The 23328-nt window shown below is 36.0% G+C and overlaps 2 protein-coding genes across 2 annotated transcripts in view; one reads left to right on the forward strand and one right to left on the reverse strand.

The window, feature by feature from the left end:
• Positions 1 to 3025: 3025 nt before the first annotated feature.
• NAP1L3 (nucleosome assembly protein 1 like 3) lies at positions 3026 to 4882 on the reverse strand. The gene is given in 2 exon segments (XM_038587830.1): positions 3026 to 3683; positions 3686 to 4882. Coding segments are annotated over 2 exon segments (1404 nt in total). The 5' UTR covers positions 4518 to 4882; the 3' UTR covers positions 3026 to 3111.
• A 73-nt stretch (positions 4883 to 4955) lies between these two features.
• Positions 4956 to 23328, forward strand: part of FAM133A (family with sequence similarity 133 member A) — an 89549-nt gene continuing 71176 nt past the window's right edge. Inside the window, exons 1-2 of the mRNA XM_038587831.1 lie at positions 4956 to 5085; positions 5866 to 5934. The gene's annotated coding sequence lies outside the window, so the exon portion shown is untranslated. The remainder of the gene's footprint in view (positions 5086 to 5865; positions 5935 to 23328) is intronic.

Consider the following 23328-nt stretch of genomic DNA (forward strand, 5'->3'; position numbering starts at 1 on the left):
GGCAGCTGGCTTCAGCCTTGAATTACAGCAAAGGAAAAGAGCTTGCCAGAAGTAGAAGACTGAGCAAAACTCTTCTCTTGCCTCAGCCTCCTGCTCCTGAGTTCCAAGCCCAGTCGGCTCCTCCTTCTGGCACTAGTCATTGGCTGGCTAAGTATGATGGACAAAACAGCAGCCAACGAATGTGCCAGAGGTTTCTCTGCTCTAGCCACCTTCACAAGCCAAGGCGGTAGAAGCACCTACCACAAACAGCCTGCATTTCCGGAATTCCTGCTTTACTGAAGGAAAAATCTTTGACACCCTCTTTGCCCCTCCCTTTCTCCCACCCTCCCACCTACGCCTTAAACAGGAAAGGTAAAAATACCTAAACACTGTCTTTCCGCTTTGCTTCTTACACCCACCCAGCTCTAATTAACCTTTAGATTTAAGCCAAGAAGTTGTGATAAAACCTATTCAAGAGACGACTGGGAGGAAATAAACCAATCTACAAACAGGATATCTTCCTGTAGTGTGCTTCTTAATGATTTTTATATTTTGCATTTCTGCTTCTTTTTTGCAAATATTCTGAGATGCGTTCCTTTAATATTGGAAAATACAGAATGGGAAGGGGGTAAATTACTTCACTAAGTGTTCTAAGATGCGATAAAGGTTTGGCACTCCACGTAGAAGTTTTACAGGCTCTGCTGTGTTGTCTGGCAAGCACAGTATATATTTGATTTGGGAATGTCTGCAGCAGTGATCCATGTACACCATATTTACTGTAGTCTTCACTTTGGTCCTGCTACATAATTAAATCTGCTCCCATACCCTTTCTTGATGAATACAAATATCTCAGGAATAAAACAAAGGCACTGTCAAAATTGCAGTGGTGTTGCTAAAAGCAGTAATTTGCTTCCTGGTTTTGTATAAATCCTAACAACCTAAATATGCAAACATACATCATTGGTTATAGTGTCATGGATTGTAATATTTTGACACATAGATATGGGGCTGGGCTATCACTAAACAGGGATAAAAGCAAGATATCAAACCATGTATCATGGTATTTGGAAAGACTATTAGATTAATTTTATGCCTAGAAACCCAGAAATCCCCAAATCCTCCTGCCACACCTTTTTCCTTCAGGTTTTGAAGGAAAATATATGTGGATGGAGAAATGGCAAATGTAAAATAAAATACTACTTACTATTTATTGTGCCTCTGCGCCCTGTGCAAAGCTGTCTGGTAAGCTGAGTTTTTTTTTTTAAATTTTTTTATTTATTTATGATAGTCAGAGAGAGAGAGAGAGAGAGAGAGAGGCAGAGACATAGGCAGACGGAGAAGCAGGCTCCATGCACCGAGAGCCCGACGTGGGATTCAATCCCGGGTCTCCAGGATCGCGCCCTGGGCCAAAGGCAGGCGCCAAACCGCTGCGCCACCCAGGGATCCCTGGTAAGCTGAGTTTTAAGGGGCCTCCTCTTCACACAAATTTCAACCCAAAAATCTAAGGATCACCCTGTAACCAGTTGCATGGTGCTGAAGAGGTGAAAGTCTGATGCCACTTATTAAAAAAATGCCACATCTGGGAGTGTGACCTCCTCCCAAGTCAGAGCCTGAGTCACTTGCTCATCCTAGGTCATTTACCCCTCCTACTCTTGGAAGTGAAAGCAACGGCTTATATAGATGTCCTTTTTGGTAAGGCATTCCTTCTCTCTTACCCCTTCTGCCCCATCCCCACTCCTCCCCACATCCATTCTACTCCTCCCCACCCTCCTCCCTTTTCCCTCCTGCCCTTTCCCTTCCTCCCCTACCTTTCCCTTCCTTCCCCCTCCCACCCTCCTTCTTTCCCTCTTCCTTCTCCTTTTCCCTCCCTCTCTCTCCTCCCTTTGCCTTCCTGCCCTGTTCCATTTCTCTCTAACCACTTGAATGTGTATCCTCCAAAGAAGAACTAATATCTGGGAAACAGGGACACCTGGGTGGCTCAGTGGTTGAGCGGCTGCCTTCAGCTCAGAGTGTGATCCGGGATCTGGGATTGAGTCCCATATTAGGCTCCTTGCAGGAAGCCTGCCTCTCTCTCTGTGTGTGTGTCTCTCATGAATAAATAAATAAAATCTTTAAAGAAAAAGATCTGGGAAACATATCAGAATGTTAATAATAGTTCTAAATTCCTTTTAAATTTTCATTTTCCTCAGTATTTTTTACTTTTTCTAGAAGACCCACTTTTTTTATAATTAGGAAAAAATGTTAGATTTTTATAGCATGATACACTTTGACATTTATTTTAGAATGCAACAGAACATGAAAAAATATCAAATGATATAAAGTGATCATCTCAGTGAAAGACAAAATAGAACATATTATAAAGAAAATGTGGTTAGTAACTTTAGTTTACAATTACACAGTATAAGATGAGGAAACTTAAAAAATACTATGTCATATTAACACTTCAGTGGTAAACAATAATTTCATTATTATTAATTTATAGATCACTATGTCACATAAATAAGTTCAGTCATATCATATGTGGTCTTGATGGACATTCTTAAATTTATGCTAATCTTTTTTCAAGCAGTCATATTTCACTATTTAGCTGTTCTAATTAATCTAAGTACTGTATTTCTATGGCAAAGTAATGAAGGCACAGCTAGTACAAGCAAATTTAAACCTTTAGTTTTCTGGGCTGGAAAAGAAAAACCACTTGCATTGGTACTTCAGAAACTTTTTTTCAAGCAAATATTTGTCTCTATTGACAATTATGAGTTTTCACAGCTACATTCTAATAGGAACATGACAAAAGGACTTCACAAAAATCAAAACTCTGTAGCACCAAACTAGCATGCTTTAGATAACTGGCAGAATTTACATATTTGAAGAATATTACACTACAATAAGCTAAACTGATACTTAGACTCTGTTAAGACATTTTTTAGAATACCAAGAAAATATGAAAACACAAGACTGTAAGGAATGCTTGTGTTGAGTTTATAAAGAAGCCACCCTGCCCTCCCACCACCAAGGCCGCCCCCCCCCCCCCCCCCCCCCCCCCCCCGCATCTCACATGAGCCTATATAAACCTGCTTTACTTCTGCTTGAGGTTTTGAGATGCTTGAAAATTTCTTCAGGCTGCCTCTTTTTTTATTTTCGATACTTCCTGTTTCCATAATCTTTACCATCATCATAGGTACCTTTGACTTCTCCTGTATAGTAATAGATTGATTTCAGGATGACGTTATCATGTAAAATTTGACCAATTTCAAAATCTTCATCCAGGATGGCATCTTCTCGTGGTTCTAGCTTTCCAATCTTAGGAATCTCAGGAGGGCTAAAGAAATTGAAGAATGATGCATTAGCAACCACTCTTGGCTGAATTTCAATTTCTCCACTAGCAGTTGTACGGCTCTGGGTGGTTGTCACGGTAACATCCTTTCCTCTTCTCCAATCGATTTTACAGCCTTTGCAATCTTGGATTTCCCATCCCCAAGAGAAGAAGGGATCGTTGTGATCTGGTTTTGACTTTATTATATATGTCTTGGTCAGCATCTCATTTCTGAAGTATGGATTAGGTAGAAAATAAAATTCAAACGTGTAGCTTATAGGCTGGCCAGGTTTTGAGAACTTTAGGCTAATATCTGACAAGAACTTCAAAATGGGGGCATCATACTTCTGAATCATGGGCCCAAGCTTGTCGACATTCTTTAAAACAGTCAGCCTTTAGGATCTTCTTTTTTAGGCTTTCCCTTACGAGCTCTTTTAAGATTTACTCTTTCTTTAGGCCTGACCTCAGAAATTCTTTTAGGAGCCTCTATTACAGCAGCCTTTGCCTTAGCCTCTGCTGCTTTAGGCTGTTTTTGATCTTCTGCATTTTGCTGGGGGACTACTTCAGGCTCTTCTTTCACTTCAGGCTTTATACCCAGAAAATCTTTAGATTCTGCGTTTTCTTCAGTCTTTGCCTCAGGAATTTCTTTTGGAACCTCGTTTTCTTCAGCCTTTACCTGAGGTTTTTCCTTAGGGTTATCATCTTCCTGCTCACTTTCTAAGGCAGGCATTTCAATAGGGCTGTCTTCCTGCACCTCCTCATCACTGCTGAACACCTCATCCTCTGAATTCCATTCATATTCTTCTTCTGTAGGTTCATATTCTGCATTGATTATTTGAAATCGCCGATCGTATAGAGGCTTATTGAGTTCGGCATATTTTCTTTCGAGATCGTGAATTGCCTTTAAGAACAGGATGTCAACCTTGTCACATTCATCTTGAATATTTCTGAGAGCCTGCACACGATTTCTAACTGCCTGAGGCAGCCGATCCACAAAACTTTTACCCAGCGGAGCCCCCCGTGCTCCTCTGGAAGGCCCAGATACCCTCTTCTTTCTATATAAGCGGCTGCGGCCACTGCCGCTGCTGCTGCTGCAACTAGTGCTGCTGCTAGAGCTATTGCTGTCCGATTCTTCCCCAGAATCACTAGACGAGCTAGCCATCTTCTCTTCAGTAACCCTTTGGGCGGCAGGTTCCGAGACCATGTTAAGATCCTCTTCTGCCATTTTGCAAACCTGCAAACCCCTTAATATGGTGACTACCACTGAGACCGCGCGCTCAGAGATGGGCAGAAAATGACTCACGTATGCTTGGGTAGCGGCAGAGGCTGGGGCTGAGGAGGTTGCAGCAGCGAAGGTAACAGCGCAGGGCGGGGCTGGGTTGGGCTGCGGTGATCGCGCAGACGTGGAAGCCACAATAGAGGCCTGGGCGAGAGTGGAGGTGGCAAGGCCTCTCACTGCAGCTGCGACGGACAGAGGCGTGCTGCACCTAATGGCACAGTGTAAGACTTCAAGATCTCTTCAGCGTTTAGATCGCCAGCCCCCACCCTTGCAGTCAGAACTGCCGTTAATTTAGTTCCCAGTGTGCCCTTAGATCGCGCCTCATTTGCTGGGCAAGTTTGATTGACAGGCTCTAAGCCTAATGAATGACCGAACGCACCCGCCGCCCTCCAGGCTCCACCCACCTTCCCAGACGCTCCTTGGTAGCTGAGGCACACACCGTTGGAAAACGTTTATTTCCCCTGAAAATTCTATCTTTATAGTTATATAAATCAAAAACAAGCTTAAATATGAGGTAAAAATATTAGTCATGGTTTCTAACAAGGGAAGAGGAGTATTTTTCTCCCATCATCTCATCCTGAATTCCCGTTTGGTTTGTCAGGAGCCTCTTGACAAAAATCTGTTTCTAAAAAATTGGATGAAAATACTCCAAATGGCATCATTGGGTAGATTATGGGTGATTTTAAAAAAAATCTCTTTATCTAAATATCCTTGAGCTTTATTTTTATACTAGCGAAAAAAGGGGAGTCGTTTATTGGCAAAGGGGGAAGGTGCTAGAAAGCAGGCAGAATGCATTCACGTGTCAGTTTTAATAAGTACTAGCTATCGTGTTTGGCAAGCCTGGTTTATATCCATCGACAGGGGTTGTGAACTCATGTTTCCGTGAGTCAGTTACACCATTTTTGCTATATTTCTCTTTTTAAACTGGCATATAATATATACCTAAATCTTGCTGCTGACTTGCCACTAGCTTTTCTCAATGCTTGCAACAAACTTGTAGGTGAAGTACAAGGCATTCAAAAGTTAGGTAGTATTATTTAAAAGCAGACGGCTTGCTCTGTACTTCTGTGCTGCAGTTTTCAATTCCATGAACAGCAGGCTGGGAGGGGGTATTTGTGCTGATGAAAGTGCACCCTCTGTCAGGTTATACTTTACAATGTCATCTGCCACCAATTTCCTTCTAACATTGTAATATTCCAGCCACACTAAAGTATGATTTGCAAGTCCAGGAATATGTCAATAAACTTTTGTAAAACGAAGTTTAAAAACAGGTATCTGTTATTTTTATTTACAGGATTCTTTTCTGCTACGGAACACCTCCCTTGGTACAACCCAAAAGACCAGTGTTTACTTTTCATTAAAGGTAAGAAACATATTTAGACCATTTTTATGAATGACAAGAATTACCTATCTTTATTTGAATAAAAATTCACAGGTTCTATTACAGTCTTTTAAAAATTTAGTTAGGAGATATCTTGATATTTCTGTGGAAGCAAAAAGACCCATAGAGATGATTTGATATATTAATGTATAAAATAGCCTGATTAATTACATTCAGTGTCTAAACCGACTCATAGAATACAAGCAATAAATTAAAATATAAAATACGATGAATTATCACTTCAAATGAAGAAAAATATTAAAGTTTGATTAACATTTGTGTTACTTCTTATAGAATTTGTGCTTTGTCATTTAGTCATATATTTTTAAAAAGTTAGAGAACACTTTTCTATTTTGTAAATAAATTTACTTTTATTGTTTATTTCTAATTTTCAAGATATATTAGCATTGTAAAGAAAAAATATAGAAAATTACAATGATGGTAAAAAACATAATCTTAACAACCAAATGATAACCATTGTTAGCATTTTGATACATTTCCATCAAGAAATTTCTTTGTGCATCTACACACTGGCTTGTTTATATAAACTGTTCTCTAAATAAAACATATGTTTTGTAATCTGCTCACTTATCAGTTGTAGCTATATTTTCATGGTAAATGATCAACATCTAATTTTAAAATAGATACATATTCCATGGAAATATTTGGCGTAACTTATTTAACCAGATTTCTGTTGTAGAGCAGCTCCTTTCCACACCATTTCTCCACTAGCATATACTTTTTTTCCATTATAAAAAAATTATCCCTGGATACCTACTATATGCATTTGTGAAAATTAGACCTAAGATGAATTCCTAGAAATGGGAGTGTTGGAAAAAAATGTGTGTTCATTTTATTCTTTGACACATATTGCCAAACTTCTCCCCAGAAAAGTTATCACAATTTACAGTCCTACCAACAATGCCTAAGAGTCATTTATTTAGTCATTCAACTGGTTATTTTTTTGTGCCAGGCACATGTGGTAGAGGATGATAATATAATGGTGAATAAAACTTAACTATGTGTGTATTCTTTCATTTCATAATTTTAATCAAAACGTATACTATGGAAACAAGAATTTAAATCAGTGAGGTTATGCCATAAATATTGTTCTGCAACTTTATTATTTTCATTTAAAATTATAGATAAACTTTTTTGTAATGAATGCTCTTATATTTTGATAGTACTATAGTGGTTTCATTTTGTACCATCAGTAAATAGTATTTTGAAGTAAGCAATGACTTACTGATTCAGATATTTTTTAAAATATATTTTTATTAGCTAGCTGCTTTTTGTACTGTTTATTTGATAGTCTCTCTGTCTCACACTTATTTGAAATACCACTTTATCATATTAATTAAACTGCTTGGTTCTGTTCTGAATTCTTTTTTTTTTAAGATTCTATTCATTTATTCATGAGAGACACCCACAGAGAGAGGGAGAGAGGAGAGAGAGAGAGAGAGAGAGAGAGAGAGAGAGAGAGGCAGAGATACAGGCAGAGGGAGAAGCAGGCTCCATGCAGAGAGCCTGATGTGAGACTAGATTCCGGGTCTCCAGGATCACGCCCTGGGCTGAAGGCAGCGCTAAACCGCTAAGCCACCTGGGCTGCCCTCTGTTCTGAATTCTGTTCTCTGATCAGTTGGTCTTAATTTTTCTGCAAACAACAAATGGGGTAATGGCAGTTTTTAAATAACGTTTTATTTTGTGAAAATGATATGCATTGAAAAAAGGTTAGATAATACATTGAAATCCAAACAAGAAAATAACTAAAAACTCAGTGAGAGGTAATGTCACAATATTCACATCTTTAATGAACATCCCCAAATTAATTTCCTATCATTATATATTTGTATTTCTTATCTTAGCAGTAAGAGTGAATGTCTTTTCATATTTTTATTGTTCATTTGAGAATTGCCTATTTATACCTTTTGCTTACTTTTCCACTGAATTAGAAAGAAATTAATTGGTATTGCAATCCTACAGGTAAAATAATTTTGGCTTTAAGACAACTGTGACTCCTTTAAAAAATACATCTGTTGTGATTTATAATACTGGCGAAAGGCAACTTAACTACATCTTTTATTTTAAGTTACCTAATTTCATTTTAAATTGTCATCAAAACAATGCTTTTCAAGGATTAGTACTTAATCACACTGATACAAAAAGTTTGAAATGAAACAGGGAGAATAAAAAGAAGATTTAAAAAAAAAAACCCTCATGCAGAGACATTAATGACTTATTTTGATTTTTCAATTCATATTTTTTCCCAGCCAAAGATTATAGGTGACTTTGGGGGATCCCTGGATGGCTCAGTGGTTTAGCACCTGCCTTGGGCCCAGGGTGTGATCCTGGGGTCTTGGGATCGATCGAGTCCCACATCAGGCTCCTTACATGGAGCCTGCTTCTCTCTCTGCCCGTGTCTCTGCCTCTCTCTCTTTCTCTGTGTGTGTGTGTTTCTCATGAATAAATAAATAAAATCTTTAAAAAAAAGATTATAGGTGACTTCTAACTACAGTGCTCTACTTTTGATGTGTATATACTACCTTAGGTATCTTGTAACATACTTTTATTTTTGTAGCTTTTCTTGGTCTATTAGTTAACTTAATTTTATTATGGCAGTTTTCTAAAAGAAAATAATTATTTTCTTTATATAATTAATTTAATTTATGCACTATATTATATTTTCTACTGTGAATATTTTTATAAGTATTATTTCTGGCATATAATATGCTTATTTTTCTTCAAAGGCTGTCTTCAAATTACTTGCATAGTGATATGTTCTCTGTTTTATTATTTTATAATATTCTTTTTTGGGGTCAAATGTTCGTACTTCTACATGAGATGATGCTAAACACAGAATCTATTGATAGATTCTGGCTGACCATGGCTATTTGACATCTGTTTATACCTTTCCTGTTATGAACCTATCTATATACAATCCCAACTACCACCAGGTCACACAAACACATGTACATAAAACTCAATAATTGCTACAGTATTATCTTTGTTGTAGATATTTAAGCCAAGCACTGCAATTTCATTTATTTGTGGTGTTTTTCTTTTTTTGTTGTTATTCACCTAGATGGGATTTATCTGAATACACAAGATAATTAAAAAAAATTTGTTTATTTGAGAGAGAGAGAGTGCACATGAGCAGGGGGAGGGGCAGAGGGAGAAGCAGGCTTCCTGCTGAGCAGGAAGCCAGACTCTGGACTCTGGGGTTCAATTCCAGGATCCCAGGATCATGACCTGAGCTGAATGCAGACACTTAACCAACTGAGCCACCCAAGTGCCCCAATTTAACAATTTTATTAAAGTACAATATATACAACTGTACATAAAGTACACATTATGATGTTTTAATAAATCTATATATCTGCAGAGTTATCACCCATAGACAAGATAATGAAAATTCGTATCACCCCCAAAAGTTTCATCATGCTTTTCTTTGTTACTACCTTGGCAACTACTGATGTGCTGTTTCTACAGACTAGTTTGCATTTTCTGGAATGTTATATAAATAAACTGAGGAATCACATGTTATGTGTATATTTAACTTTTTCAGAATTAGCTGTTCCAAAGTAGTTGTACAATTTTGCATTCTTACCAGGAGTGCCAACACTTGGGTCATTTCTTTTAAATTTAGCCATTTAAAAAAATAAAATAAAAAAATAAATTTAGCCATTTGATAGATATGCAGTAGTATCTCGTTGTGGTTTTACTTTGCATTTCCCTAATGACTAAGGATGTTAAACATCTTTTTTGTAGTGATTTACCATCCACAAATCCATGGATTTTTTTTAATCTTCTTCACAGTTCTTTCATAGTTTTTCAGAGAACAGAAATTTGTAATTTTGTTGCAGTCCAATTTATTATCTTTATTCCTTTTATGAACTATGTTTTTGGTGTCATCTCTAAGAAATCTTTGACTAGCGCAAGATCACAAAGATATTCTTCTATGCTTTTTTAGAAGTTTTATACCTTGAGAGTTCACATTTAGATATGACCAATTTTTGTATGTGGTACCAAATATAGATTGAAGTTTTCTTTCTTTCTTTCTTTCTTTCTTTCTTTCTTTCTTTCTTTCTTTCTTTCTTTCTTTCTTTCTTTCTTTCTTTTCTTTCTTTTCTTTCTTTCTTCTTTCCTTTCGGGAAGTGGAAGGGAAGGGACGGTTGCAGGGAAGTTCATTCCTTTCCTTTCCTTTTCTTCTTTTCTTTTTCTTTTCTTTTCTTTCTTTCTTTCTTTCTTTCTTTCTTTCTCTCTTCTCTCTCTCTCTCTCTCTCTCTCTCTCTCTCTCTCTCTCTCTCTCTCTCCCTCTCTCTCTCGCTTTCTTTCATATGGGTATCTAATTGTCCCAGCATCATTTTTGAAAAACTATCCTTTCTCTGCTGAATTGCCTTTGTAACTTCATCAAGAATCAGTTGTCCATATATGTGTGGGTGTGTTGGCCTCTCTATTCTGTTCCATTGTGTACTTATTTTAATTGCCTGATTTGTAAACATTTCTTAGATATATTTGGGGAGGAATGAGAAACAAATTGTCGGAAAACAGAATTTCATTACAGTGGAGACAGTTACAATAGCTGGATCTTCATCCTTGGCCTTTCATTTCTGCTCTCAAGTATCTGAGAGGAAAGCAAAGTAACAGCACTGGTAACCTAGAAAACAAATCAAAGCAAGAAACACAAATGCTTTTCTATTTTGTGGAATTTCCAATGTGTGGCAGTCTACAGCCCAGCCACAGGAACAGTAGCTAGCTTTATTCAGGAGCACAAAAAATGCTTTTGTTTTTCTCACCTTTGATAAGAGAGACCAGTTTCCTAAAATCTAAATAGAAAGTATTTTCAAGCTGCTAATAAATTATGATTAAAATACATAGTTTTTATAAGTAATTTATTATTTCATACTATGGGTTTCTTTTTTTATTTTTTAAAGATTTTATTTATTCATGACACACACACAGAGAGAGAGAGAGAGAGAGAGAGAGAGAGAGAGAGAGGCAGAGACACAGGTAGAGGGAGAAGCAGGCTCCATGCAGGGAGCCCAACATGGGACTCGATCCTGGGTCTCCAAAATTAGGCCCTGGATCGAAAGCGGCGCTAAACCACTGAGCCACCAGGGCTGCCCATATTATGGGTTTCTTTTTTTTTAATTTTTATTTATTTATGATAGTCACAGAGAGAGAGAGAGAGAGAGAGAGAGAGAGAGGCAAAGACACAGGCAGAGGGAGAAGCAGGCTCCATGCACGGGGAGCCCGATGTGGGATTAGATCCCGGGTTTCCAGGATCGCGCCCTGGGCCAAAGGCAGGCGTCAAACCGCTGCGCCACCCAGGGATCCCCATACTATGGGTTTCAAAGCAAAAATTATCTCATTCCATGCTCATTCCTAAAATAAGGGTACACATAAATGATAGAATATAGTATGTAGCTATAATATTTGATTTTTAAAGGAAATATTTGTGAATTATATTTCTGACATTATAGCCTTTACTTCATAGAGTTTCAAAGGGCAGTTACAATTAATGCAGTGGCAGAGTGGGAAAATCAGTTACTAATTTGAATATTTGTTCTAATGCTAGTTTTCAATTTCAAAATAGAATACATGTTCAAAAATGTAAATCCACATTGCAGAGGAACACTTTAATGAGAGGATTCAAAAATCTTTTGCCCGTAGTACTCATTTGAAGAATTTTTACATTAAAACTCAAATAAAGCAAATATTTTATATTGCAAGTGTGGAAGCATTCTATTTAATTCTCCTAAAAAGGGAGGAAAATTTTGAAGGATTTAAATGGTGAGCAATGTCCATGCATTTTTATATTACTGCAATAACTATTTATAAATTTTGCATTACATTTGGACAATACAGAACAAGCCCAAATTAACATTCTCTGCAAAACTTTATCCACAATACCCAGGTATGTTTAATTAATTTGATTTATGCATTCTCTGGTGAAAAAAATAATCTTGTGGTACTGCAAATACTCCTCCTGGTGGGAACAAATACATGTTCCACAGCTCTTCAGAGATGATGGCCATTTTTGTATCAAACAACATATATACTATTCACAAAACCCTTTCTTAGAGTATAAAAGAGGAGAATCCCAATAATTATCAAGTGTGTTAGCATTTGATTTTCTATTTTTAATATTAAATTTATTTTTTATTGATGTTCAATTTGCCAACATACAGAATAACACCCAGTGCTCATACCGTCAAGTGCCCCCGTCAGTGCCCATCACCCATTCACCCCCAACCCCCGCCCTCCTCCCATTCCACCACCGCTAGTTCATTTCCCAGAGTTAGGAGTCTTTATGTTCTGTCTCCCTTTCTGATATTTCCTACCCATTTCTTCTCCCTTCCCTTCTATTCCCTTTCACTATTATTTATATTCCCCAAATGATGAGAACATATAATGTTTGTCCGTCTCCGATTGACTCATTTCACTCAGGGTAATACCCTCCAGTTCCATCTACGTTGAAGCAAATGGTGGGTATTGGCCATTTCTAATGGCTGAGTAATATTCCATTGTATACATAAACCACATCTTCTTTATCCATTCATCTTTCGATGGACACTGAGGCTCCTTCCACAGTTTGGCTATTGTGGACATTGCTGCTATAAACATCGGGGTGCAGGTGTCCCGGCGTTTCATTGCATCTGTGTCTTTAGGGTAAATCCCCAACAGAGCAATTGCTGGGTCCTAGGGCAGGTCTATTTTTAACTCTTTCAGGAACCTCCACACAGTTTTCCAGAGTGCCTGCACCATTTCACATTCCCACCAACAGTGTAAGAGGGTTCCCTTTTCTCCGCATCCTCTCCAACATTTGTGGTTGCCTGCCTTGTTAATTTTCCCCATTCTGACTGGTGTGAGGTGGTATCTCATTGTGGTTTTGATTTGGATTTCCCTGATGGCAAGTGATGCAGAGCATTTTCTCATGTGCGTGTTGTCCATGTCTATGTCTTCCTCTGTGAGATTTCTCTTCATGTCTTTTGCCCATTTCATGATTGGATTGTTTGTTTCTTTGCTGTTGAGTTTAAGAAGTTCTTTATAGATCTTGGAAACTAGCCCTTTATCTGATACGTCATTTGCAAATATCTTCTCCCATTCTGCAGGTTGTCTTTTAGTTTTGTTGACTGTATCCTTTGCTGTGCAAAAGCTTCTTATCTTGATGGAGTCCCAATAGCTCATTTTTGCTTTTGTTTCTTTTGCCTTCGTGGATGTATCTTGCAAGAAGTTACTGTGGCCGAGTTCAAAAAGGGTGTTGCCTGTGTTCTTCTCTAGGATTTTGATGGAATCTTGTCTCACATTTAGATCTTTCATCCATTTTGAGTTTATCTTTGTGTATGGTGCAAGAGAGTGGTCTAGTTTCATTCTTCTGCATGTGGATGTCCAATTTTCCCAGCACCATTTATTGAAGAGGCTGTCTTTCTTCCAATGGATAGTCTTTCCTCCTTTATCGAATATTAGTTGACCATAAAGTTGAGGGTCCACTTCTGGGTTCTCTATTCTGTTCCATTGATCTATGTGTCTGTTTTTGTGCCAGTACCACACTGCCTTGAGGACCACAGCTTTGTAGTACAACCTGAAATCTGGCATTGTGATGCCCCCAGGTATGGTTTTCTTTTTTAAAATTCCCCTGGCTATTCGGGGTCTTTTCTGATTCCACACAAATGTTAAAATAATTTGTTCCAACTCTCTGAAGAAAGTCCATGGTATTTTGATAGGGATTGCATTGAACGTGTAAATTGCCCTGGGTAACATTGACATTTTCACAATATTAATTCTGCCAATCCATGAGCATGGAATATTTTTCCATGTCTTTGTGTCTTCCTCAATTTCTTTCAGAAGTGTTCTATAATTTTTAGGGTATAGATGCTTTACCTCTTTGGTTAGGTTTATTCCTAGGTATCTTATGCTTTTAGGTTCAATTGAAAATGGGATGTCCTCAATGAGAACACTAAGATTTTAAGGGAATAACTTCCCCAACGTCACGAAGTTTATAATCAGAAGAGCCCAGATGTAAAACCAGATGGTTTGATTCCAGGTTTTAAATTCTTATTCTACCATCTTTAGTGAGAAAAAATTAATGAATTCTTGAACAGAGGTGCTGGATCTGGATTTATTTAAGTGATAGCTATGGCTACTCTTCCATTCCTCTGATAGTAGTTATGTTTTTATGATGTGATACCTTTAGGGGCAGTAGTCCTCAAGTTCCTCTGATTTATGCAAGACTGTTGGCTTGAGCTTACAAAGTATGCTAGAACAAGCTAATTTAACGAACAAGGTGGTTTTCATTAATTCTAACATGCCTAACAGCTTTACTGATTAACAACTAAACACTAAGAGGTTAGAGCTTAAAGTAAATGCCAATCTATTCAATCTATAATTAAATGAAAAGCACCCTAGGAATTTTTCCATTTAGTATCCCTTTTGGCAAAGGAACCTGTACTTTGAGGACCTGAAAGTATCACCTGAAGCTACCCTTAAGCAGGAAACTCTCTTGAAATCTATACATTTTAAATATAAATTTATTTTCAATATTTGATCTGTATTCTATAATTTATTGACATTAGTTTTATGTGAGATAAGATTTCCTGTCCCTGAGTAAAATTGACACCCAGGATGATGTGTTATGATGATCCAATCCATTTTCCTGTGAGTTTCAGGCAACAGCACAGGGTCTGGGGCCTCACTGTCTAGGTTTAAATTCCACTTACTGATTGTATGACCCTGGACAAACAGAATCTCCAATTCTGTTTCATTATCTATAAAAAGAAGATAATGATAGGAACTGTACCATTGATTGTTATATAAGAATTAAGAAATTTATCTATATAAACTGTTTAGTGGATGCATAAAGGCTCCGTAAGTGTTTCTATTACTATTATACCATTCACAGAGCCCCATAGGGATTTCTATCCCAGTTAAATAAGTATGATCCATGTACAAGGCTAATGAATTTTATCAGCTTGAGTTGCTGTGCTTTATATGTACACCATTCCTTTCGACTTAGAAAATAAGTTAAATCTGCCTTGTGACATAAAGTTTCATTTTATTGTTAAGGTGAAAATTAATATCCTTAGTTTAGTTATTTTCCACTTTGGCAGTTTTCAAAATTATATGCTAAGCATGTAGTAAAGCCTAATGCTTCACTTTCAAGGTGATGATAACTAACACTTCACTGTTCTTTATCTCAGCAATGAAAGAGAAGCAAGAAAATTACATTATGACTGACTACAAGTGAGGAAACAAACAGGATATCTAATTAAATTCTTGTTGCTTGTAGTTATCATCCAAAAATCTGTTTCATACAGAGTAAGGAAAAAATGGAGTAAATTATCCAGATTTATTATTTTGTCTTAGTGACTCTCTTAAAACAGATGTAACCAAAAATTCAAAATCATAATATTGAGCAGGTTTGTGAGTTTTCTTTTATAACCAGTGTTTATCTATCTAAAACACTGAGCATTCTCTTAGTTATCCTAATGCTCTAATTAACACAATCTCCTTATCTGACGTCATTAAAATGTGTCTAGCCTTCCCTGGAAGAAAGGTTAAAAATGACATAAAGACAGAATTATAAAAAAATAAAATAAAAAAAAAGACAGAATTATATAAATTATTAGACTAAATGCTCAGGCTGCTTGCAGCAACTTCCAAGCTGTTCCCAGCTTCTAATATAGCTTTACATAGTTCTTTGAAAAATCTTCTTGAAAACACTTACCATATCCTTTCTATAATCCAAATTTTAGTGATATTTCAGTATTTTGAATCAGAACTATGCATATAATTATAAGCTGTATCTTTTCCCTTCTGGTGACCTTGGACAAAGTTCTGAACTTCATTTGCCTGAGGTTCCTCATCTATAAAATAAAGATAATAGTACCGACCTCCTAGAGCCATGGTTAGCTTTAAATAGTATAATACAGCTAGACCATGGTGAGTCTCAGTGAATTCTAACTTTCTTACTAAACTTATCTTCTCCAGGAGTGCTTACACAATGGAATATAGTTCGTTAACTCTTCATTTCCTTTAGGGCTATTTACTCAGCCTACCTTACATTTCATATGTTTTTTGAACTAATGAATTGGCATCCTAATAGTAGAACTGTTTCCACTTGCTGCTGAAATAAAAATAATTTTTAACCTTTAATTGCATCCTTCTTTTATTTAACAATTGTCCCCTAAATGTGCCTCATATACTAGCATAACTGCCATATAGCAAATCACATTAGTTTACTAAATTTTCAGGATTTGAAGAATTTTTGTTTTCGCAATCCACTTTTAAATAGGAGTTATATCACATATGCTATTAATAGCTAGGAGACTGCGAATCTTCAGAAGAAACGTTCTAGGGGCACCTAGATGGCTCAATTGTTGAGCGTCTGCCTTTGGCTCAGGTCTTGATCCTGGAGTCCTGGGATTGAGTCCCACATCAGGCTCCCCATGGGGAGCCTGCTTCTCTCTCTGCCTAGGTCTCTGCCTCTCTCTCTGTGTGTGTCTCTCATGAATAAATAAATAAAATCTTGAAAAAGGAAAAAAAATTCTAGAAGCTAATGAAGATCTATATTTAATATTAAATTGCTTATTTAACCCTTTAATTAACATTTTATTTCATAAAACAAGATTTCTAGAAAATCATTGTCTGAAAATTGCTTTACAAATAATAGGCATTTAAAAGTGAATATATATCAAAGTATCAATAAATTGTATAGTGAGTATCATAAAAATGGCTATTCAAAAATTTCAATTAAGATGAATAAGCTCTAACAATCCATTGTACGTTGTACCTATAGTCAACAATAATGTATTGTGCACTTAAAATTTAAAAGGCTATATCTCATGTTGAGTTTTTACCAGAGTAAAATAAAAGAATTCTTAAAAAGGCTACTCAGAGAACTAGATTAGTTTTTTGTTATTGTTGTTATCAAGTATTTATTATCTGAAATGAGTATCATCTACATGTCACATTGAATTTATCTTTCATGTAGTATATTAAAAAATAAATTCCTTAATTTCTTTATTATTTGAAAGACACTTTTCTTTAGGAAGTAAAGTTTTTTATTTGTTTTGTTTTATTTTGGGTTTCTCTTTGTTTTGTTTTTGTTTTATTTGTTTGGGCTTTTTTACATAAAAAACAGTTATTGAAAAAAAAAACAGTTATTGAGGCATTTAACGGTTGGGACAATGCCAGAAATCAGAGCTTGAGAACAAATCTGCCAAAATAGCTCCTTCTGAATATGTACAAAAGATGTCTACAGTAGAGAGTCAAAAAAGGCAAACTGCAAAACAACATCTTCAGTATGATCTCATCTATATAAAAAGTACACATAAAAAGATGTATATATGGGATGTGCATGTGTCTGTGATTTTATATTCATAGAAAAATGTCTGAAAATATATACAACAAATAAATGCAATTTGGTGGGAGGGAAACTTTACCTTCTATTTTTTATTTTTAAGCACTTTTTGAATTTTTAAACAATGAGAATATATTATTTTTGTAACTAAAAAGGAAAAGTTTAAGGCAACAAGGTTTTACAAAATTTTAAAGGTTTATTTATTTATTTTAGAGGTGGGGAAGGGCAGAAAGCAGGGGGAAAGAGAATTTCAAGTAGACACCCCGCTGAGCGCAAAGCCAAACCTGGGGCTCTAGCTCACGACCCTGAAATTATGACATGAGCTGAAATCAAGAGTCAGACACTTAACTGATTGAGGCACCCAGGCACCCCAAGGCTTAGCATATTTTGAAAATAAATTGGGTTGCTATTTACTCAAGTGGGATTTATTTAGAGAGCTAGTACTGTCTTAATTACCACTTTTGCAAACTTTGCAAAAGTTGCTTGAACAGCACTTGCACTTATAAAGCCTGATCTGAAGTATCATCATAAGCAGATGCCTTACAAGATGCACAATTTGTCAGCTAGTTCGTGCTTCATTCTGATTGGCATTTGAAGCTTTTGTACATAGTTGTTTTTCTTCCTAAACATGGTATTTTTTAGGACAACTATAACAGTATCAGAGAGAGAATTACCCTCCTCTCCATTATGCTCAAAATCTAAACAGCTTATTTTACCGTATTTTATTTACTTAAGTATAGTTGGCCCACAACATTACATTAGTTTTAGTTGTACAACAGTGATTCAACTAGTTTATGTATTATTTTATGCTCACGTCAAGTGTAGCTACAATTAGTCACCATAAAATGCTATTACAATATCATTAACTGTATTCCTTACACTATGCTTTTTATTGCCATGACTAATTCATTACATAACTAGAAGCATGTATGTATCTTCTATTCCCTTTTATCCATCTGAAAAACATCAGTTGTCTATAAGTCTGATTCTGATTTTTGTTTACTAGTTTGTTTCTTTAGATTTCACAAATGAATAAATCATATGTTATTTGTCATTCTCAGTCTAATTTCACTTAGCATACTATCCTCCAGGTCCATCCCTGTTGTCACAAATGGCAGGATTTTATCATTTTATGGCTGTTGTGTTGTATATCCCATTGTGTGTGTGTGTTGTATACATATAACATTTTTCTTATCCATGTGTCTGTTGATGGGCGTATATATAGGTTGATTCTATATTTTGGCTATTATAAATAATGCTGCCATAAACATAGGGGTTCATATATCTTTTCAATTTAGTGCTTTTGTACTCTTTGGGTAAATACCCAGTAGTAGAATTATTTGATTATATAGTATTTCTCTTTTTAGTTTTTTGAGGAACCTCCATACTGTTTTCCACAATGACTGTACCAATTTGCTTTCCTACCACCAGTGTATGAAGGTTCCTTTTGCTCCACAGCCTTGTCAATACTTGTTATTTCTTGTCTTTCTTATTTTAGCAATTCTGACAGATGTGAGGTGATATCTCATTTTGGCTTTGATTTTCATTTCCCTGATGATTAGTTATGTTGAGCATCATTTCATGTGTCTGTCGGCCATATGTATGTCTTCTTTGGAAAAAAATTATTCAGGTTTTCTGTCCATTCTTTTAATGGAATTGCTCGATGTTTTTGGTTTTGAGTTGTGTAAGTTCTTTATATATTTTGCATATCAGATATATTATTTGAAAAAAAATGTTCTCCATTCAGTAGGTTACTTCTCGTTTTGGGTATGATTTAATTTGCTGTGCAAAAGCTTTATTTGTTTTTAAAGATATTATTTATTTGAGAGAGAGAGAGAGAGAGAACGCACAAGTGAGTGGGAGGGGTAGATGGAGAGGGAGAAACAGACTCCCTGCTGAACAGGGAGCTTGACATGGGACTTGATCCCAGGAACCTGAGATCAAGACCTGAGCCAAGGACAGATACTTAACTGACTGAGCTACCCAGATGCCCTTGTGCAAAAGCTTTTTATTTTGTTGTAGCCCAAATAGTTTATTTTTGCTTTTGTTTCCCTTGCCTGAGGAGACATATCCATAAATATGTTGCTAAGGCTGACATTCAAGAGATTCCTTCTGATGTTTTCTCTTCAGTGTTTTATGGTTTCAGGTCTCAAATTTAAGTCTCTAATCCATGTTGAGTTTATTTTTGTATGCGGTATAAGAAAGTAATCCAGTTTCAATCGTTCACATGTAGCTGTCCAGTTTTCCCAACACAATTTATGGAAGATACAGTCTTTTCCTCATTGTATATTCTTGACTCCTTTGTCATACATTAATTGGCCATATAAGTGTGGGTTTATTTCTGGGCTCTCCATACTGTTCCATTGATCTATGTGTCTAGTTTTGTACCGATGTCATATTGTTTTGATTATTAGAGCTTTGTAGCTTTTCTTGAAGTTGAAATTGTGTTGTCTCAAGCTTTGTTTTTATTTCTCAAGATTTCTTTGTCAATTTAGGTCTTTTGGAGTTCCATACAAATTTTAGTGTTATTTGTTCTGGTTTTGTGAAAGATGTTGTTTGTATTTTGATAGCAATTGCATTGAGACTGTAGATTCTTTTGGTAGTAGGAACATTTTAACATTATTAATGTTTCCAAACCATGAACATGGGATATCTTTCCATTTGTTTGTATGGTACTTTTTTTTGTATGTATGGTACTTAATGTCTTTCATTGATAATTTATAATTTTCAGAGTATAGCTCTTTTATCTCCTCAAGTTTATTCCTAGGGATTTTATTTTTGGCACAGTTGAAAATGGAATTGTTTCCTTAATTTCTCTTTCTGCTATTTCATTATTAGTGTATAAATCCCTGCTGATTTCTGAGTATTAACTTTGTATACTGCAACTTTACTTCATGCATTCATTCTATTAGTGTTTCAGTGGCGTCTGTAGGATGTTCTATGTACAGTGTGATATCATTCACAAATCGTGACACCGTAATTTCTTCTTTCCTGATATGAATGCTTCTTATTTCTTTAACTTGTATGATTGCTGTGACTAAAACTTCCAGTACTAGGGTGAATTAAAGTGGCAAAAGTGGACATCCTTCTCTTGTTCCGATCTTAAAGGAAAAGCTCTCAGTTTCATCATAAGTATTAGCTGTGAATTTTTCATATACAGCTTTATTATGGTGAGGTATATTCCCTCAGAATGCACTTTGATGAGAGTTTTTATCATGAATGGCTGTGATATTTTGTTAAATGCTTTTTCTGCATCTATTTTTTAATTTTTTATAAATTTATTTTTTATTGGTGTTCAATTTGCCAACATATAGAACAACACCCAGTGCTCATCCCGTCAAGTGCCCACCTCAGTGCTCGTCACCCAGTCACCCCCACCCCCTGCCCACCTCCCCTTCAACCACCCCTAGTTCGTTTCGCAGAGTTAGGAGTCTTTCATGTTCCATCTCCCTTTCTGATATTTCCCACTTATTTTTTCTCCTTTCCCCTTTATTTAGATGATCATATGATTTTATCCTTCGTTTTGTTGAGGTGGTATATCATGTTGTTTGATTTATGAATATTGAACCATTCTTGGTATTCCCAGAATAAATCTCGCTTAATCATGTTGAACAATCCTTTTGATGTATTGTTGGATTTGATTTGCTAGTATTTTTTGAGGATTTTTGCATGTATGTTTATCAGACATATTGACCTTTAGTTTTCTTTTTTGTGTTATATGCCTGGTTTTGATATCTTTTGATATCAGAGTAATGCTGGCCTTATAGAATGTATTTGGAAGCTTTCCTTCCTCTTCCATTTTCTGGAATAGTTTAAGGAGAATAGGTATTAACTCTTTAAATGTTTATTAGAATTAACCTGTGAAGCCATATGGTCCTGGACTTTTGTTTGTTGGGAGATTTTTGATTAGTGATTTAATTTCTTTGCTGGTTATCAATATGTTCAAGTTTTCTATTTCTTCCTGTTTCAGTTTTGATAATTTATGTTACTAGGAATTTATACATTTCTTCCAGGTATTCCAATTTGTTGGCATAAAATATTTTGTAGTATTTCCTTATATCCTTTGTATGTTTGTGATGTCATTTGTTACTTCTTTTCTCTCATTTCTGATTTCATTTATTTGGGTTCTTTCTCTTTTTTGTTGATGAGTCTGGCTAAGGGTTTATTGATTTTTCAATTTTGTTTATCTTTTCAAAGAACTAGTTCTTGGTTTCATTAATTTTATTCTGTTTTTTTTATTTCTTTTCTTTTTTTATTTTTTTTAATTTATTTTTTATTGGTGTTCAATTTACTAACATATTTCTTTTCTTATATTCACCTTGGACTTTGTTCTTCTGTTTCTAGTTCCTATGGGCCTAAGCTTAGATTATTTGAGCTTTATCTTACTTATTGAGGTATGGCTGTATCCCTAATTATTTCCCTCCTAGAACTACTTTTGCTATGTCCCACAGTTTTCAGAACATTGTGTTTTCATTTGTTTTATTTTTTCCTCCCTTCCTCTATGCTCCTTTGTTTTGTTTCTTAATTTCCACCTATGAGTAAAATCATATGGCAATTTTCTTTCTCTTATTGACTTATTTCACTTAGCATAATACCCTCTAGTTCCATACATGTAACTGAAAATGGCAAGATTTCATTTCTTGATGGCTGAGTATTATGCTGTAATATATATATATATTAATATATACACACACACATATATATATATGTTAATGGTATATGTTAAAGGTAATGTGGTAATGGTAATGGTATATACACATACATCTTCTTTATCCATTCATCTGTCTATGGGCAGTTGGGCTGTTTCCGTAGTTTGGCTATTGTGAGTATTGTTGCTATAAACATTGGAAAGCACATGCCCTTTCAGATCTCTATGTTGTATCTTTAGGGTAAATACCTAGGTGTCTTGGATGGGTCTACTTTTAAATTTTTGAGGAGCCTCCATACTATTTTCCAGAGTGGGTGTACCAGCTTGTATTCCCATCAGTAGTGTAAGAGGGTCCTCCTTTTTCTGCATCCTAGCAAACATGTCATTTCCTGACTTGATAATTTTAGCCATTCTGAATAGTGTGAGGTGGTATCTCATTGTGGTTTTCATTTGTATTTTCCTGATGCCTGGTAATGTTGAGCATTTTTTCATGTGTCTGTTGGTCATTTGTATGTCTTCTTTAAGAGAAATGTCCGTTCATGTCTTCTGCCCATTTCTTTTTTTTTAAATTTTTATTTATTTATGATAGTCACACACAGATAGAGAGAGAGAGGCAGAGACACAGGCAGAGGGAGAAGCAGGCTCCATGCACCGGGAGCCCGACGTGGGATTCGATCCCGGGTCTCCAGGATCGCGCCCAGGGCCAAAGGCAGGCGCCAAACCGCTGCGCCACCCAGGATCCCTTCTGCCCATTTCTTGATTGGATTATTTGTTGTTTGGGTGTTGAATTTAATAAGTTCGTTATAGATTTCTAAACACTAACCCTTTGTCTGATAAAACATATGCAAATATCTTCTCTCATTCTGTAGGTTGCCTTTTGGTTTTGTCAACTGTTGTCCTTTGCAAAAGGTTTTTCTTTTGGTAAAGTCCCAATAGCTCATTTTCCCCTCTGTTTCCCTTGTCTTTGGAAATGTGTCAAGCCAGAAGTTGCTATGGCCAAGGTCAAAGAGGTTGATGCCTGTGTTCTCCTCTAGGATTTTGATGGATTCTTGTCTCACATTCAGGTCTTTAATCCATTTTGGGTGTATTTTTGTATATAGTATAAGAAAATGGACCAATTCTGCGTGTGGCTGTCCAATTTTCCCAGCACCAATAGTTGAAGAGATTGTCTTTTTCCCATTTGATATTCTTTCCTGCTTTGTTGAAGACTAGTTGACCATATATTTGAGGGTCAATTTCTGGGTTCTCATTATTTTCCATTGATCTATGTGTCTGTTTTTGTGCCAGTACCATAGTGTCTTGATGTATAGCTTTGTAATATGGCTTAAAGTCCAACATTGTGATGCCACCAGCTTTAGTTTTCTTT

The sequence above is a fragment of the Canis lupus genome, chromosome X (genome assembly GCF_011100685.1).
Source record: "Canis lupus familiaris isolate Mischka breed German Shepherd chromosome X, alternate assembly UU_Cfam_GSD_1.0, whole genome shotgun sequence".
Lineage (NCBI taxonomy): Eukaryota > Metazoa > Chordata > Mammalia > Carnivora > Canidae > Canis > Canis lupus.